The sequence below is a fragment of the Bos indicus genome, chromosome 6 (assembly GCF_029378745.1).
Source record: "Bos indicus isolate NIAB-ARS_2022 breed Sahiwal x Tharparkar chromosome 6, NIAB-ARS_B.indTharparkar_mat_pri_1.0, whole genome shotgun sequence".
Lineage (NCBI taxonomy): Eukaryota > Metazoa > Chordata > Mammalia > Artiodactyla > Bovidae > Bos > Bos indicus.
The window spans coordinates 85,858,228-85,873,773 of record NC_091765.1 but is presented as its reverse complement, the minus strand read 5'-3'; the positions used below and the strand labels follow the sequence as shown (position 1 = coordinate 85,873,773).

General features: G+C 36.3%; 1 protein-coding gene across 3 annotated transcripts in view; it reads left to right on the top strand.

Moving 5' to 3' along the window:
* The window catches only part of SULT1B1 (sulfotransferase family 1B member 1), a 47,849-nt gene that overhangs the window by 19,582 nt on the left and 12,721 nt on the right, over positions 1-15,546 (top strand). For all 3 annotated transcript variants that reach the window (XM_070791558.1, XM_070791560.1, XM_070791559.1), the window contains 3 exons: positions 4,663-4,760; positions 13,541-13,667; positions 14,297-14,391. In XM_070791558.1, the coding sequence (XP_070647659.1) occupies positions 4,663-4,760; positions 13,541-13,667; positions 14,297-14,391 (320 nt within the window). The remainder of the gene's footprint in view (positions 1-4,662; positions 4,761-13,540; positions 13,668-14,296; positions 14,392-15,546) is intronic.

Genomic DNA, 15,546 nt, shown 5'->3' with positions numbered 1-15,546 from the left:
GACATCTAGGTTGCTTCCATGTCCTGGCTATTATAAACAGTGCTGCGATGAACATTGGGGTACACGTGTCTCTTTAAATTCTGGTTTCCTCAGTGTGTATGCCCAGGAGTGGGATTGCTGGATCATAAGGCAGTTCTATTTCCAGTTTTTTAAGGAATCTCCACACTGTTCTCCATAGTGGCTGTACTAGTTTGCATTCCCACCAAGAGTGTAAGAGGGTTCCCTTTTCTCCACACCCTCTCCAGCATTTATTATTTGTAGACTTTTGGATTGCAGCCATTCTGACTGGTGTGAAATGGTACCTCATAGTGGTTTTGATTTGCATTTCTCTGATAATGAGTGATGTTGAGCATCTTTTCATGTGTTTGTTAGCCATCTGTATGTCTTCTTTGGAGAAATGTCTATTTAGTTCTTTGGCCCATTTCTTGATTGGGTCGTTTATTTTTCTGGAGTTGAGCTGTAGGAGTTGCTTGTATATTTTTGAGATTAGTTGTTTGTCAGTTGCTTCATTTGCTATTATTTTCTCCCATTCTGAAGGCTGTCTTTTCACCTTGCTAATAGTTTCCTTTGATGTGCAGAAGCTTTTGAGGTTAATTAGGTCCCATTTGTTTATTTTTGCTTTTATTTCCAATATTCTGGGAGGTGGGTCATAGAGGATCCTGCTGTGATGTATGTCAGAGAGTGTTTTGCCTATGTTCTCCTCTAGGAGTTTTATAGTTTCTGGTCTTACGTTTAGATCTTTAATCCATTTTGAGTTTATTTTTGTGTATGGTGTTAGAAAGTGTTCTAGTTTCATTCTTTTACAAGTGGTTGACCAGATTTCCCAGCACCACTTGTTAAAGAGGTTGTCTTTAATCCATTGTATATTCTTGCTTCCTTTGTCAAAGATAAGGTGTCCATATGTGCGTGGATTTATCTCTGGGCTTTCTATTTTGTTCCATTGATCAATATTTCTGTCTTTGTGCCAGTACCATACTGTCTTGATAACTGTGGCTTTGTAATAGAGCCTGAAGTCAGGCAGGATGATTCCTCCAGTTCCATTCTTCTTTCTCAAGATAGCTTTGGCCATTCGAGGTTTTTTGTATCTCCATACAAATTGTGAAATTATTTGTTCTAGCTCTGTGAAGAATACCGTTGGTAGCTTGATAGGGATTGCATTGAATCTATAAATTGCTTTGGGTAGTATACTCATTTTCACTATATTGATTCTTCCAATCCATGAACATGGTATATTTCTCCATCTATTAGTGTCCTCTTTGATCTCTTTCACCAGTGTTTTATAGTTTTCTATATACAGGTCTTTGGTTTCTTTAGGTAGATATATTCCTAAGCATTTTATTCTTTCCATTGCAATGGTGAATGGAATTGTTTCCTTAATTTCTCTTTCAGTTTTCTCATTATTAGTGTATAGGAATGCAAGGGATTTCTGTGTGTTGATTTTATATCCTGCAACTTTACTATATTCATTGATTAGTTCTAGTAATTTTCTGGTGGAGTCTTTAGGGTTTTCTGTGTAAAGGATCATGTCATCTGCAAACAGTGAGAGTTTTACTTCTTCTTTTCCAATTTGGATTCCTTTTATTTCTTTTTCTGCTCTGATTGCTGTAGCCAAAACTTCCAAAACTATGTTGAATAGTAACGGTGAAAGTGGGCACCCTTGTCTTGTTCCTGACTTTAGAGGAAATGCTTTCAATTTTTCACCATTGAGGATAATGTTTGCTGTGGGTTTGTCATATATAGCTTTTATTATGTTGAGGTATATTCCTTCTATTCCTGCTTTCTGGAGAGTTCTTATCATAAATGGATGTTGAATTTTGTCAAAGGCTTTCTCTGCATCTATTGAGATAATCATATGGTTTTTGTTTTTCAATTTGTTAATGTGGTGTATAGCATTGATTGATTTGCGGATATTGAAGAATCCTTGCATCCCTGGGATAAAGCCCACTTGGTCATGGTGTATGATCTTTTTAATGTGTTGTTGGATTCTGATTGCTAGAATTTTGTTAAGAATTTTTGCATCTATGTTCATCAGTGATATTGGCCTGTAGTTTTCTTTTTTTTGTGGGATCTTTGTCAGGTTTTGGTATTAGGGTGATGGTGGCCTCATAGAATGAGTTTGGAAGTTTACCTTCCTCTGCAGTTTTTTGGAAGAGTTTGAGCAGGATAGGTGTTAGCTCTTCTCTAAATTTTTGGTAGTCCTAAGGGGAAAGTTCATAGCAATACAGGCATACCTAAAGAAACAAGAAAAAACTCAAATAAATAACCTAACCCTATACCTAAAGCAACTAGAAAAGGAAGAAATGAAGAACCCCAGGGTTAGTAGAAGGAAAGAAATCTTAAAAATTAGGGCAGAAATAAATGCAAAAGAAACAAAAGAGACCATAGCAAAAATCAACAAAGCCAAAAGCTGGTTCTTTGAAAGGATAAATAAAATTGACAAACCATTAGCCAGACTCATCAAGAAACAAAGGGAGAAAAAACAAATCAATAAAATTAGAAATGAAAATGGAGAGATCACAACAGACAACACAGAAATACAAAGGATCATAAGAGACTACTATCAACAATTATATGCCAATAAAATGGACAACGTGGAAGAAATGGACAAATTCTTAGAAAAGTACAACTTTCCAAAACTGGACCAGGAAGAAATAGAAAATCTTAACAGACCCATCACAAGCAAGGAAATTGAAACGGTAATCAAAAATCTTCCAGCAAACAAAAGCCCAGGTCCAGACGGTTTCACAGCTGAATGCTTTTATGTTTTAAATTCACCATTAAAGAGTGAGCAGTTAAAACCCTAAGCCTCCCACTCCAGAATAAAATAAAAGCAGAACTCCGGGCCCACTCACTCTTTCTCCACCAATGACCTTGCTGTGTGGCACCAGGTGTGCTATACAATTTCCAGGTCCTGTAAGTAACAAAACTTTATTAAAAAAAAAAAATTTGGTAGATTAATTTCTTAGATCCTTGCTGTAATTAAGTAAAGAAGTACCAATTCTTAAAATACAAAATTTATTTTTAATGATTCATTTTTTCATTGCACAAATATTTATTGAGTATTTCTAAAGAATTATGCACTGATCTATGGACTAGATATAAAATAATAAGTAAACTGGATTTCCTGTCCCCAATGAGCTTACAATAATATTGTGACATTAAATAAGTAATAAACTAATGATATATGAATACTGTTAGTTTAACATATCCAGAGGTAGGGCTCTATGAAAGGGAACATGAGATTTGACTTTAGACTATATATTTAGGGATCTTAGCTCTGAATGGAGACCTAAAGCTTTGTACACAGCTAGAGAAGGCATATTTCAGGAAGATGAAGGAGTAGATATGGTGGCCTAGATGCAGAAAAGAGCTGGGTGGTAGTCTCTGGGGATTAAAAAAAAATCACCACCACCAAAAATCAACAACAATGAAAGATTGGAAAGGTGAGATTTAAAACAATTGAAGACTAGACAGGGCTTATAATTCTTAGGAATATTCAGTGAACTAAGAGAGAATCAGCAGACTAGGGTGTCCTGTAGGCAAGTGAGAATGGTTCGAAAGCAAGGGTTGGCTCTCGAATGCTGCTGGAAACATGGGATAAGAAGACACTATTATGGTGGTGAATGTGTCTATCAGTGTAAAGAGAAGAATTCATATTCTCTCCTCTACTAGAACTCATTACTTCTACAGTTAGACAAGGATCAACTGAAAAGGTGTTGTTCTTTCTGTGTGGTTGTCTGAAGTCAGAAAGGAAATGATAAGGCTTGCAACTAAAGGATCATTCTGGGACAAGTAACCAAAATGAGTGCAGAATGAGTTGAGTTTCCAGAACAATAGAAAAATATTAAATGAAAAAGTGATAGAATCAAAGTAATAAGGGACAAGGGAATCAGATAACTGATGAGAGATGAGGGTAGGGTGGAGAACAAGTCTGTAAAGCCTCACCAGAGAGGGAGTAGGTGAGATATAGCAGGTGAAGGAGAGTAAACTGGCACTCAGATTTATTCTGGAACCTGAATGTGCATACTTGAGATGTCATTACATATTCCCAACATTCATATTTATGTGTGTAGGAGGATTCTTTAAAGGACCCTGCATGGCAAAATAATCACAAGACAGAAAAGGCTGAGAAATCTTTTGGTGAAGTTAGGAGACAGAATGAAGCAACAGGTTCATTTTGTATATACATGGTGTGTGTGTATATATATATATATGACTCATAAAGGAGATAATGAAAATGCAGATATAACAGCTGATGCTCTACAAATATATCATGTATACTATCAATATAATAGCTGTTGCAAAGCATAAGTCAGTGTGAGGTATGATGAAACTCCAAATTGCTAAGGTTGGTATTATTACTCCTCATTTTGGAAGTGAAGAAAGTGAATCCTTGAAACTCCAGGATACTTTCAAATGCTTGATGATGAATAAGTGAGAAAGTTAGGATTTGAGCCCGAAGAGGTTAACAGAGAACCCAAGTCCTTATTCATTAGAAAATACTGGCTCTTAGAATCCACATTTATGAGGCTTGTGATTTGTTCAAAATTTAGCAACATTATATACTGCTCAAAAGTATTTCAAAAGGTTGGTTGAGAAATTCAGGAAATGCAGGTTCCTTGGAGACTGTAGTACCTATATAACCAAACTAAATTTCCTCAGGTTTAGAACAACTGGAGAAGAATCCATCACCCCGGGTTGTGAAAACACATCTGCCAATTGATCTCATTCCTAAATCTTTCTGGGAAAACAACTGCAAGGTATACTCTAAACAACAAGCCAGTTTTTAACATGTCTTTTAACTCTTTCTCACTCACATAGTAAAGTGATTGCTCAAAGGCTTTGTTCACCTGTTACCATAAGAAGTGAGCTATGTAAGAAAGTGTTTAAATTTGTAAAAACACAGTATGTTTTAGCCTAAACATGCATATTCAAAATTTCCAAAATTATGTAGGAACAGAATCCTTATCTCAGCACAATATTGCTACTACTCTTTCCCAGCTGTCCTCAATAGTCTAATCTTCTCTGAAAACTCAACATAAAGTTGTCAATTCTTATTTGTTTGGTAAAATTCTTCAGTGAGACATCTGAGCCTGGGTATTTGCTTTTGGGAAACTTTTAAATTGTAAACTTCCCACCCCCACCCCAATATTTTGAAGCTATTCAGATTATCTATCTGGCATTTACTAGTTTGTCACATGTTGGAATCTAAGTTGTTAAATTCTAAGTTGTTGAACTTTGTAATGAAAAGTTGTTGGGAGCAGGAGCCGCATTCCTGGCTGTCTAGGCGCCCATGGGAGCTCACAGTGCACCGAGGCTGAGACTGTCTGGGCAGAGCACACAGGCGTGGAGACCCGCACAAAGGCATCTGCTTGCTCCTTGACTGCCGCACTCTCAGGTTCTGCCTTGGAGGAGGAAAGAGGCTCAGAAATATCAAGCGGATTGCTCAAGGTGGCACAGCAAGTAAAACGCAGTGCTTGGCTCAGAGCTCAAGTATTTCTGACAGTTGACCACTCTCCTGGCCATGCATTCTTGATTTCATGGAGATTTTCGACCATGTTGTTAAACTTGGGAGAAATGGTTTGACACCAGGGCCACAGGGCTTAGAATGAGCACCTCGTGAAAGGCTGACTTTGTGTCTCCTCTATGAAGAAGGACAAGCTTGGTCTCTGATGCCACAGTGGTGAGAAGTTAATTAAAGTAGATCATTTTCAAATGAAGCTAAGTGAACAGAAAAGACCAAGTTCTGAGCCTTTAGAGTGGGAACACTGACTCCAAGACCCTAGACTACCAGAAAAATAACACTAGGGAGTATCAAATAGTGAAAACTCAAACAAAGGAAACCACTTGAAAACAAGACCCAGCATCACCCATCCACCAGTAGCACCCTGTGCAGGACACCTCATCTAAACAACAAACAAAACAACATTACAAACCCAGTCATCAGCAGCCTTGCCCATTAGAGGAAAAACGAACAAACAAAAACTCAGCACAAATCTCACCCTATACGAAGCTTACACAAACCACTGGACCAACCTTAGGAGGGCAGAAACCAAAAGGAAGAAAGAATTAAACCTTGACACCTGGGAAAAGGAGACCTCAAACACAATAAGTTAAAACAAAAAATGAAAAGGCAGAGAAATACTACACAAATGAAGGAACAAACTAGAAACACAGAAGTCAAAAAAAAAAAAAAAAAGAAGAGGAAATAGGCAAACTATCTGAAAGAGAATTCAGAATAATGATAGTAAAGATGATCAAAAACCTTGAAAACAAAATGGAGAAAATGCAAGAATCAATTAACAAAGAGCTAGAGGAATTAAAGAATAAAGATACAAACAACACAATTACTGAAATTAAAAATACTCTAGAAGGAGTCAATAGCAGAATATCTGAAGTGGAAAAGGAATCAGTGAGCTGGAGATAAAATGGTAGAAATAACTTCTGAAGAGCAGAATAAATTAAAAAGAATAAAAAGAACTGAGGATAGTCTCAGAGACCTCTGGGACAATATCAAACACACCAACATTCGAATTATAGGGATCCCAGAAGAAGAAGAGTAAAAGAAAGGATATGAGAAAATGTTTGAAGAGATTATAGCTGAAAATTTCCCCAACATGGAAAAGGAAATAGTCAAGCAATTTCAAGAGGCACAAAGAGTCTCAAACAGGATAAACCCAAGGTGAAACATGCCAAGACACATACTAATCAAACTAACAAAGACTAAACACAAAGAAAGAAAAAGATAGTGCTAAGTTGTGTCTGACTCTTACGATCCCATGAACTGTAGCCTGCCAGGCTCCTCTGTCCATGTAATTCTCCAGGCAAGAATACTGGAGTGGGTTTCCATTTCCTTCCCCAGGGGAACTTTCTGACCCAGGAATTGAACTCAAGTCTCCCACATTGCAGGCAGATGTTTTACCAACTAAGCTATGAGGGAAGTTTCAAATACACACACACACAAAGAATATTAAAAGCAGCAAGGGAAAAGCAACAGGTAACATACAAAGGAAACCCCAAAGACTTAACAGCTGATCTTTCAGCAGAAACTCTTCAGGCCAGAAGGGAATGGCAGGATATATTTAAAGAACTGAAAGGGAAAAGTCTACAACCAGCAAGAGAACCTTGTACCCAGCAAGGATCTCATTCAAAATTGATGGAGAAATAAAAAGCTTTTCAGACAAGGAAAAGTTAAGAGAATTCAGTACCACCAAACCAGCTTTATAACAAATGTTAAAGGGACTTATGCAGTCAAGAAAAACAAGAGAAGAAAAAAGATCTACAAAATCAACCCTAAACAATTAAGAAAATGGCGATAGGAACATATATATCAATAATTGCTTTAAGTGTAAATGGATTAAATGCTCTAAACAAAAGACACAGACTGGCTGAATACATACAAAAACAAGACCCATATATATGCTGTCTATAAGAAACACAGTTCAGACTTTGAGACACATATAGACTGAAAGTAAAAGGATGGAAAAATATATTCCATGCAAATGGGAAGCAAAAGACAGCTGGAGTAGCAATCCTCATATCAGATGAAATAGACCTTAAAATAAAGAAGATTGCAAGAGATAAGGAAGGACAAGTGATCAAGGGGTCGATTCAAGAGGAAGACATAATGATTGTAAATATCTATACAGCCAACAAAGGAGCACCTCAATACATAAGACAAACACTAGCAGACAAAAAAGGAGAAATTGACAGTAATACAATAAAAGTAGGAGACATTAACATGCCACTCACATCAATAGACAGATCATCAAAATAGAAAATTAATAAGGAAACACAAGTCTTAAATAACACATTAGATGAGATGGATCTCATTGATACCTTCAGGACATTACATCCAAATGCAGAAGAATACACCTTCTTCTCAAGTGCACATGGAGCATTCTCCAGGATAGACCACATCTTGGGTCACAAACCAAACCTCAGTAAATTTAAGAAAATTGAAATTGTATCAAGCATCTTCTCTGACCACAGTGCTATCAGACTAGATATCAATTACAAGAAAAAAACTATAAGAAGCACAAATACCTGGAGATTAAACAACATGTTTCTAAATAAACAACAGGTTACTAAAGAAATCAAAAAATTTCTAGAAACAAATGACAAAGTATAACAACTCAAAACCTATGGGATGCAGCAAAAGCAATTCTAAGAGGGAAGTTTATAGCAATACAATTGTACCTCAAGAAACAAGAAAAACACCAAATAGACAATCTAACTTTACACCTAAAACAACTGGAAGAAGAACAACAACAACAACAAAAATTAGTAGAAGGAAAGAAATCATAAAGATTAGAGCAGATGTAAGTGAAAAAAAAAAAAAAATGAAACAATAGTAAAGATTAATAAAACTAAAAGCTGGTTCTTTGAGAAGATAAACAAAATTGACAAACCTTTTAGCCAGACTCATCAAGACAAAAAGAGAGAAGAATCAAATCAACAAAATTAGAAATTAAAAAGGAGAGATTTCAACAGACAATGCAGAAATACAAAGGATTATGGGACTATTATGAACAACAATATGACAACAAAATAGATAACCTGGAAGAAATGGAAAGTTTATTAGAAAAGTTAAATCTTCCAAGACTGAACCAGGAAGAAACAGAAATTATGAACAACCCAATTATAAGCACTGAATTTGAAGCTGTGATCAAAAAAAAAAAATTCCCTAAAAACAAAAGCTCAGGACCAGATGGCGTCACAGGAAAATTCTATCAAACATTTAGAGCAGAGCTAATCTATCCTTTTAAAATCTATCCTTTTAAAATTCTTTCAGAAAATTTCAGAGAAAGGAACACTTCCAAACTCATCCTACAAGGCCACTGTCACCCTGATACCAAATCAAGACAAAGACAACACAAAAAAAGAAAATTACAGGCCAATATCACTAATGAACATAGATGTAAAAATCCTCAACAAAATTTTAGCAAACAGAACTCAGCAACACATCAGAAAGCTCATACACCATGATCAAATTGTGTTTATTCCAGGGATGCAAGGATTCTTCTATATATGAAATCAATCAATGTGATACACCATATTAACAAGTTGAAAGATAAAAATCATAATATAATCTCAATTGATGCAGAAAAAGCCTTTGACAAAATTCAGCACCTATTTATGATTAAAACTCTTCAGAAAATGGGCGTAGAAGGAACCCATCTCAACAAATAAAGGCCATATAGGATAAGCCTATGGCAAACATTATTCTCAATGGTGAAAAACTGAAAGCATTCCCCCTAAGACCAGAAATAAGACAAGGGTGTTCGCCTTTGCCACTATTATTCAACGTAGTTCTGGAAGTCCTAGCTACAGCAATCAGAGAAGAAAAAGAAATAAAAGGAATCCAGATCAGAAAAGAAGAAGTAAAGCTCTCACTCTTTGCAGATGACACGATACTGTACATAGACAACACTAAAGATAGTATCAGAAAATTACTAGAGCTAATCAGTGAATTTAGCAATGTTTCAGGATACAAAAATCACTTGCATTTCTATATACTAACAATGAAAAACCAGAAAGAAAAATTAAGGAATCAATCCCATTCACCATTGCAACAAAAAGAATTAAATATCTTGGAATAAACTAACCTAAGGAGACAAAAGAACTGTACACAGAAAATTATAAGACACTAATGAAAGAAATCAAAGATGACATAAACAGATGAAAGAATATTCCCTGTTCCTGGGTAGGAAGAATCAAGATTGTGAAAATGACTATAGTACCAAATGCAATCTACAATCCCTATCAAATTACCAATGAAAATTTTGACAGAACAAGAATAAAAAATTTCACAATTCATATGCAAACACAAAAGATCCTGAATAGCCAAAGCAGTCTTGAGAAAGAAAAATGGAGTTGGAGGAATCAATCTTTCTGACTTCAGATTATATTACAAAGATACATTCATCAAGACAGTATGGTACTGGCACAAAAACAGAAGTATAGACCAATGGAATAAGGTTGAAAGCCCAGCAATAAAACCATGCACCTATGGGTACCTTATTTTTGACAAAGGAGGCAGGAACATACCATGGGGCAAAGACAGGCTCTCCAATAAATCATGCTGGGAAAACTAGACAGCTACATGTAAAAGAATGAAATTAGAATACTTCCTAACACCATACACAAAGATAAACTCAAAATGGATTAAAGACCTAAATGTAAGACCAGAAACTGTAAAACTCTTAGAGGAAATCATAGGCAGAACACTCTATGATGTAAATCAAAGCAGATCCTCTATGACCCACCTCCTAGAGTAATGGAAATAAACATAAAAGTAAACAAATGGGACATGATTAAACTTAAAAGCTTTTGCACAGCAAAGGAAACTATAAACAAGGTGAAAGATAACCCTCAGAGCTGGAGAAAATAATAGCAAATGAAACAACTGACAAAGGATTAATTTCCAAAATATGTAAGCAGCTCATACATCTCAATACCAGAAAAACACACAACCCAATCAAAAAGTGGGAAACAGACCTAAACAGAAATTTCTCCAAAGAAGACATACAGATGGCTAACAAACACATGAGAAGATGCTCAACATCACTCATTATTAGAGACATACAAATCAAAACTATAATGAGATATCAATTCACACTGGTCAGAAAAGCCATCATCAAGAAGTCTACAAACAATAAATGCTGGAGAGAGTGTGGAGAAAAGGGAGCACTCTTGCACTGTTGGTGAGAATGTAAATTGATACAACCAGTATGGAAGATGGTATGAAGATTCCTTAAAAAACTGGGAATAAAACCACCATATGACCCAGCAGTCCCACTTCTAGGCATATACCCTCAGCAAACCAAAATTGAAAGAGACCCATGTATCCCAGCACTATTTACAATAATTAGAACATGGAAGCAACCTAGATGTCCATCGACAGATGAATGGATAAAGAAATTGTGGTACATATACATGATGGAATATTATTACTCAGCTATAAAAAGTCAGTTCTAATGAGTTGGATGAACCTAGAACCTATTATACAGAGTGAAGTAAGCCAGAAAGAGAAACATAAATAACATATTTTAACACATATATACTGAATCTAAAAAAATGGTACTGAAGAATTTATTTACAAGGCAACAATGGAGAAACAAACATAGAGAATAGACTTATGGACATGGGGAGAGGGGAGAAGACAGTGAGATGTATGGAAGAGTAACATGGAAACTTACATTATCATATATAAAATAGATAGCCAATGGGAATTTGCTGTATGGCTCAGGAAACTCAAAAAGGGGCTATGTATCAACCTGGAGGGGTGGGATAGGCAGGGAGATGGAGGGAGGTTCAAAAGGGAGGGGATATATGTATATCTATGGCTGTACTAAAAAGATCTTCACCACCAAGATAATCACGATGGTGTGATCACTCACCTAGAGCCAGACATCTTGGAATGTGAGGTCAAGTAGGCCTTAGGAAGCATCACTACGAACAAAGCTGGTGGAGGTGATGAAATTCCACTTGAGCTATTTCAAATCCTGAAAGATGATGCTGTGAAAGTGTTGCACTCAATATACCAAAATTTGGAAAACTTAGCAGTGGCCACAGGACTGGAAAAGGTCAGTTTTCATCCCAATCCCAAAGAAAGGCAATGCCAAAGAATGCTCAAACTACCACACAATTGCACTCATCTCACACACTAGCAAAGAAATGCTCAAAATTCTCCAAGCCAGGTTTCAGCAATACATAAACCATGAACCTCCAGATGTTCAAGCTGGTTTTAGAAAAGGTAGAGGAACCAGAGATCAAATTGCTAACATCTGCTGGATCATCAAAATAGGAAGAGAGTTCCAGGAAAACATCTATTTCTGCTTTATTGACTATGCCAAAGCCTTTGACTGTGTTGATCATGATAAACTGTGGAAAATTCTGAAAGAGACGGGAATACCAGACCACCTGATCTGCCTCTTGAGAACCCTATATGCAGGTCAGAAAGCAGCAGTTAGAACTGGACATGGAATAACAGACTGGTTCCAAATAGGAAAAGGAGTACGTCAAGGGTGTATATTGTCACCCTGCTTATTTAACTTCTATGCAGAGTACATCATGAGAAACGCTGGACTGGAAGAAACACAAGCTGGAATCAAGATTGCCGGGAGAAATATCAATAACCTCAGATATGCAGATGACACCACCCTTATGGCAGAAAGTGAGGAGGAACTAAAGAGCCTCTTGAAGAAAGTGAAAGAGAAGAGTGAAAAAGTTGGCTTCAAGCTCAGCATTCAAAAAACTAAGATCATGGCATCTGGTCCCATCGCTTCATGGGAAATAGATGGGGAAACAGTCGAAACAGTGTCATGCTTTATTTTGGGGGGCTCCAAAATCACTGCAGATGGTGACTGCAGCCATGAAATTAAAAGATGCTTACTCCTTTGAAGGAAAGTTATGACCAACCTAGATAGCATATTGAAAAGCAGAGACATTACTTTGCCACAAAGGTCTGTCTAGTCAAGTCTATGGTTTTTCCAGTAGTCCTGTATGGATGTGAGAGTTGGACTGTGAAGAAAGCTGAGCACCGAAGAATTAATACTTTTGAACTGTGGTGTTGGAGAAGACTCTTGAGAGTCCCTTGGACTGCAAGGAGATCCAACCAGTCCATTCTAAAGGAGATCAATCCTGGGTGTTCTTTGGAAGGAATGATGCTAAAGCTCAAACTCCAGTACTTTGGCCACCTCATGTGAAGAGTTAACTCATTGGAAAAGACTGATGCTGGGAGAGATTGGGGGCAGAAGGAGAAGCGGACGACAGAGGATGAGATGGCTGGATGGCATCACCAACTCGATGGATGTGAGTTTGAGTGAACTCCAGGAACTGGTGACGGACAGGGAGGCCTGGGGTGCTGCAATTCATGGGATCGCAAAGAGTTGGACACAACTGAGCGACTGAACTGAACTGAACTGATGGCTGATTCTGGACAAGGAAATGGCAACCCAGTCCAGTATCCTTGCCTGGAAAATCTCATGGATAGATGAGCCTGGTGGGCTGCAGTCCATGGGGTTTCAAAGAGTTGGGTATGACTGAGCGACTAACACTTACTTACCTATGGCTATCTCATGTTAAGGTTTGACAGAAAACAGCAAAATTCTGTAAAGAAATTATCCTTCAATAAAAAGTAAATTAAAAAAAAAGAAAAGTTGTTAAAAATACTCCCTCCTTATTCTTTAACAGATTTTATTTTCTACAGTGATTTTATTTTTAAAGAATTTTAGATTGATAGCAAAATTGAAAGGAAGTTAGAGATTTTTCACATATCTCTTGTGCCTGCACATCCAAAGACTTTTCATTATCAGTAACTTATGTCCTCTCTATTTTGTCACACTTGTTAGATATTTATCAATTTTGCTGGTTTTTTAAAAAAAGAACCAACTTTTTCATTTCTATTAATTTTCTTAATATTTCACTGTTTTTAATTTCATGGATTTCAGATCTGTTGTTTTACATGCCTACTGTATGTTACTTTTTTCTTAAATAAAATATCATGCATTTGATTTTCTTCATCTTCCCCCTACAGATCATTTATCTGGCTCGAAATGCCAAGGATGTTGCTGTCTCATTTTACCACTTTGACTTAATGAATAATTTGCAGCCTCTTCCTGGAACCTGGGGAGAATATCTAGAGAAATTCTTGACTGGAAATGGTAGGATGGTCTTAGCTAAAAATTAATGTCACTAAAAATTATTTTTAATAATATTAACCATTACAAGTATGAATTTCCCTTTCAAAACACTTCTTTTTCCAAATCAGTAACAAGTACATTCAAAAATCATTTCAAATTAAATCAAATACATTTAATATTTGCTGACATTCAATATATAATCCTGCTATTAAACATCAGCTTAATGAAAATATTCTCAAATCTCTTTTCAGTCAATAAAAACCCATTCTCAGTTCCTACTCACAACAAAAATTTATTTGCCCAAATCATTAGTTAAATCTTTTATACATACATTTACAGTAGTTAGATACATAAGTGATATGAGTATTTCATAAAAGAATAGTTTTCTTCTGCATGTGGCCAAGTGTAACCTATTGGAGGACAATGTATTTCCATTTGAAATGTTTTTTTGCAATTAATATATTTAAAAATCTGAAATTTGTGCATCCATAAGTAGCTGATTATATATACTTGTTTACATAGACTTTATAGTTTCAGTTCCTTGATTACTAAATTCCACAAAATATTTGTGGAATATTTGACTTATTTTTCACAAACAAATCTTCAATTTGATAAATGTTTATGGAAATAAGCTATTTCTCTGGTTTTAGTGGCCTATGGTTCCTGGTTTAATCATGTTAAAAGTTGGTGGAAGAAAAAGGAAGGATACCCGATACTTTTCTTATTCTATGAAGATATGAAAGAGGTAAAATAGTAGAAATACATTATAGAAAATTCCTCAACTACATCCTGGAGCAAAAGGATTAATAGTTTTTCCAATTAATCTATGGAGTTCAAATGATATAATTGCTTTGCCTATTTTCCATGTCTGTTTACCCAGATCTTGCTAAGATCTTTAATGAATCTAATTGTGAAATCAGTGATGTTTTAATCCTCTTATCCTTTTCAATCATTGTGTTTCTCTTGAGCACCTTTCTTTTCAAATTTGTCTCCTTCATTTAATGGGTTATCATTCTGTCATGGTTTTCCTGTGAATCTCTATCATTTGGTCCTCATTTTTGTTGAACTCTTTGTTACAGATTGATGATCATATCTATTCCCACTGTTGCCAAAACTATGTGCTAATTACCCACCAAAAACTCCATTTTAACTTCTAACCTGACTTCAGATCCTTGTTTTTCTTAACTGCTACTGCTAAGTCACTTCAGTTGTGTCCTACTCTGTGTGACCCCATAGACGGCAGCCCACCAGGCTCCCCCATCCCTGGGGGTCTCCAGGCAAGAACACTGGAGTGGGTTGCCATTTCCTTCTCCAATGCATGAAAGTGAAAGTGAAGTCGCTCAGTTGTGTCCAACCCTCAGCGACCCCATAGACTACAGCCTTCCAGGCTCCTCCGTCCATGGGATTTTTCCAGGCAAAAGTACTGGAGTGGGTTGCCATTTAAACGACCCTCAAATTTAACATGTTGAAAATTAAACTCATCTTGCTTCTTTCTCTCTCCAAAAAGTAATCCTTTTCTTTTATTCTGTCTTTTGGTTAATGATGTTTGGTTGTTCATTCAGTATTGAAAGTTTGAAAGTAAATTGTCCTCATTGACTTTCATGTAGTGAATATGGTTCCATTTTCTCCTGAACATCCCATTGGTTCACATGCCCTACATATTATATCTTAAGTGTGCTCCTCTCTTTTACATTCTTCTTAACTGTTAGTTCAGGGATTCATAAAGATTTTTCTAGTCTCCCATATGAACTAGTATTAGCCTAAATACTATTGCAAAGTTCCAGGCCTATCCTCAGGCTATTTTATTTCATTAGGTAATACACACATGCACACACACACACACACACACACACATGGAAACCAAGCTTATCTAGTTGTAAAAGCCTGAACATGCAAATAA